The sequence below is a fragment of the Neophocaena asiaeorientalis genome, unplaced genomic scaffold, assembly GCF_003031525.2.
Source record: "Neophocaena asiaeorientalis asiaeorientalis breed wild unplaced genomic scaffold, Neophocaena_asiaeorientalis_V1.1 scaffold106, whole genome shotgun sequence".
In the NCBI taxonomy this organism is placed as follows: Eukaryota; Metazoa; Chordata; class Mammalia; order Artiodactyla; family Phocoenidae; genus Neophocaena; species Neophocaena asiaeorientalis.
In genome coordinates, this window is record NW_020172597.1 from 4,247,424 (window position 1) to 4,251,429 (window position 4,006).

General features: G+C 40.9%; 1 protein-coding gene across 1 annotated transcript; it reads left to right on the forward strand.

Moving 5' to 3' along the window:
• Positions 1–268: 268 nt before the first annotated feature.
• On the forward strand, positions 269–3,021 carry TMCO2 (transmembrane and coiled-coil domains 2). Its single transcript, XM_024738771.1, has 2 exons — positions 269–632; positions 2,626–3,021. The coding sequence occupies exons 1-2, from the start codon at positions 411–413 to the stop codon at positions 2,938–2,940; spliced, it is 537 nt and encodes a 178-aa protein (XP_024594539.1). The 5' UTR covers positions 269–410; the 3' UTR covers positions 2,941–3,021.
• The last annotated feature ends 985 nt before the right edge of the window (positions 3,022–4,006 follow it).

The window sequence follows — 4,006 nt, forward strand, 5'->3', positions numbered from 1 at the left end:
AGCCACACGTGGCTACTTAAATTTACATTTAATAAAATGTAAAATTCAGTTCCTCAGCCACACTGTCCACATTTCAAGTGACTAGTGTCTTCCACGTTGGACAGAGCAAATATAGAACATTTCCACCGTTGCAGAAAGTTCTGTTGGACAGTGCTGTGTTAGAGCTAGGACTTGCCGAAGATTAGAGAGAGTGCTATGACTGAACTGAAAATTCAGACTACTGTCTGCTTGGTTTTGAGTGAGAAGGTTCAGTGGGTGAGTGGGAAACAAGCTGAGCTTCAGAACCGTGATATCACAAAGCACAGCTCACAATGGCTTCAGAACCGGACTCCCAGACAACTCTTCCTAACTCGTATCTAGGTTCCTAAAGCCTCTGCACATGCAGTTCCTGGAGCTGCTGTTATATTAAAATGTCACCTTTGTCTTCTATCTGGGACATCATCTCTCTGAGCTCGATATGGAATTATCTACAAGCAACTTTTCTGGGAGAGACTAGTGTGCCTCAGCAAGCACGTTTGGGGCTACTAGATAATCTTGTTCCGGCTCTGCAAGTGATCCTGGGGATTTCCTTTTTGATTTTGTTGGGAATAGGAGTATATGCCTTATGGAAACGAAGTGTTCAGTCAATTCAGGTTATACTCTTTCGTTACAGAGAAATTTAAATAGTTTTACATTGAAATTTGGTCAGTTCCCTCCCATATTGCTGCCACCCAGTTTTAAGACCATGCATATAAACCAGAGTGAACCTTTGTCTCTGAAGTTGGTTGAAAGTACGTTATCCTTAAAAACTTCCACCGGTTAGGTTTTTGGCATAAAAATGGTCTTTCTCACAATGATCTTTGGCTTGTCTTATGATAAAACACATTAAAGAAGTTCATAATCTGAGAAGGCAGCCTTACCTCCAAATTTTTTTGATCATATATTTGTATTCATCTTTGAGTGTCTAACCGTGTGCCAGACACCGTGTGGAGTACCTCTTATAGAATAGCACTGCAAGTATAACTGGGATCTTGGGTTTCGCCTTTCTGTTCTTACTGTGCCTTTGCTCTGTAACTGATGAGGAAGCGTGTATATTTATTTAGTCATCACAATGAATATACAGGGGCTCTTTTGGGGAATAGGAGTACAATTGGCTGGGATTATGAAAAACATTTAGGATTTTACAAACATACCTCTGTTTAATTACCAATTATAGCTATATTGACAATATAGTTAAAATGCTTTGAGAATCCCAACAGTTCCATGAAATAGAGGTTATTTTCATATGACGAACTAGGAAACTGAGGTGCACTGAGGTTCAGCCTAAATTTAAGGAGACGGGACTTAAAGAGGGCTTTGTTAAAGGGTGACTGGTTTACTTGGTAAATGCTGAGATAAGTTATTACTGGATTATTTTGTAGCGCTCACTTATTTTCATGTCACTACTGTTGAGAAATCAGTCACGTGCATTCTCTTAATCTCTCAAAACCTTGCATGGTAGGCAGGGCAGGGATTATTATCTCCATTTTGTAGGTGAGCGAACTTGGTTATCACTGACCCAAGGTGACATAGATTGTAAAAGCTGAGATTTGAACCCAATTTTTAGGATTCTAAATTAAATTCTTCTCCAAAAATCTCATTTAATATAGTCCAACTGACCTAAATCCCCAACAGGGATTTGTGTGTCTACATATTCATATACATGTATTTCAGTTAGAATATAGAAGAATAGAAGGCAAAACACCAAACTCTTATCTGTACTTCTGGGTTCTGCTCTTGTTTGGTTATTGTTTAATTCAATCAGAAAGATGAATTTTGCAGCCCTCCAGACACCTCAGCCAAGAAAAAGAGGTAGTATAACAGAGTGGTTAATAAGCTCTGGAGTCAGACTACGGGGGCTTCTTCATTCTATCACTTGCTGTGTGATGTGAGAGCAGTCACTTAGCCTGTAAACCCCAGTTTCCTTATCTGTGAAATCGGTTTGCTAACAGTGCCTCCCTCAGGGTTTTGGTGAGGATTAAAGGAGATCTTGTATGTATAAAGCTTAGCACACAGTAGTACTCAGTAAGCAGTGCTAGTTATTATAAGGAAAAAAGATGATTTTTTTTATTTTCCCACCAGGACTCTGTCCTAGCACATTAAAAAAATTTTTTTTCTATGACCAGGAAATCCAGTGTTTCAGACCACTGTGTCCTAAGAGAATATACATGGAAATCAGAATTCCTGGATTCCAGTCCTGGCTCTACCATTTCCAAATATATGACCTTGGACAATGACAGAGTCCAAACTGCAAGGCATCTAAATGGTTATCCAGCTCTGTTTTTTTCTACATAAATAGGTCCTGCATAGGGAAGGAAACTCCTAGCACAGAGCCTTGCATGAGGCAGACTTTCAGCAAACAGTATCTACTATTATTTTTTAAATTATATTAATTACAATAATCCCTGACCTGCCTACCACTCCACTTTGTGATAAAGATCAAAAGACAAAATAGGTGTGAAGATGTTTTGTTAGACAGAAGGCTTGGCATAGGAATGAGGGATTATTATTACTTCTAGAGTCATCTTTTGTTTTTGCATCTACAGTAAACTGTGGCATTTCACATTTATAAACAAGTAACGTTCAACTTCTGTTGTTTTATTTTAGAAAATATTGTTGTTTGCAATCATACTCTACAAACTTTACAAGAAAGGCTCAGATTTTTTTCAGGCTTTGCTGGTCAACCCAGAAGGGAATGGTCTCCCATTTCAAGACAATAATATCTTCCTATCTTTGGGTCTGCAAGAGAAAATTCTAGAAAAGCTTCAGACAGTGGAAAACAAAATGAAGGACCTGGAAGGGATGATCATTTCCCAAAAACCTGCCACAAAGAGGGATTGCTCCTCTGAGCGCAACTGCAGCTGCTCTGACTGCCAGAGTCCCTTACTTACATCAGGGTTTACATCCACATCTGAAATGTGATGGACTCCAATCTTTTCTAGAAAAGCACTGTTTCCCTCATGTGTACAGTGGTGTATCAATAAAGACAGAACTATATTGAAATTACCCAGCCAGGACTGGCTCTCCATTCAGCAGGGCCCAGCTTCCACTTGTGTGTGTGGTGGGGTTACGTGGGGGATCGTGGTGGTTAAAAATGTCTGAGATTGTGGTGCCCACTTGGCAGGCTGGAGACCCTAAGCAGCCATATAGAAAAGGAATCATGGGAGTGGGAAAAGAAGGGAGAGTAGTCAGGGATGTGGCCTTGAGCTCCATGCTGAAGAGGTTGGATTCGATATAATAAAAACAGCAAGAAAGTGCTGTTAAGGGTGATGCTGTGGACTGTCCTATAAAGAGGGAGGCTGGCTCTTGTGCTGGTTTTTGGCCTAAAGATAAATACGTGGCCTGGAGTCTCCCTGCATTAATTATTCAGAGGTGGGCAAGGGTGGGGCTGGACATAAAGGAGATTGTTTGATTTTATCCAACTTTTACTAATTCTTATTCTGTGCTAAGAAAGCATTGTGATCATCCTTGGGAATCTGTTCTGAGTGCTTCTGGAGCACTCAGTTTGGTTGGTTGGACAGGTCATTTCAGAACAAGGGATTATAAAAATAATACAGGGAATTCCCTGGCGGTCCAGTGGTTAGGACCCCGCGCTTTCACTGCCGAGGTCGTGGGTTCAATCCCCGGTCAGGGAACTAAGATCCCGCAGCCGTGCAGCCAAAAAAAAAAAAAAAAAGATAATACAGAACAAGGGTCATATCTTAGCTTAGGTGAATTCTCCTCGTGTGAATCCTAGCTTAGCAGGGAGGGAAGAAGGGAAGGAGGCACGTACCTGCCATTCCACTCAATGAGTGTGTCCCCTGCTGAGAAAGATGGCGTACTGGGGAGATGGTGGTAGATGGTTGTCTCAGTGGGTCTCAGATTCCACAAGCCTTATCGTGTGCGCATTTTGCCACAGTAAATGTGATTACAGTCATTGAAACACTTTGTAACCATCTGACACCTAAATGAAATACTTTATAAACAGTGGTTTGTTGCCATGCTGGAG

Excerpts from the sequence above, each read along its gene's own strand:
- TMCO2 (XM_024738771.1), top strand. The coding sequence starts at position 411 with ATGTCACCTTTGTCTTCTATCTGGGACATCATCTCTCTGAGCTCGATA. Across the intron at positions 633-2,625 it reads GAAGTGTTCAGTCAATTCAG|AAAATATTGTTGTTTGCAAT; the intron begins GTTATACTCTTT and ends GTTTTATTTTAG.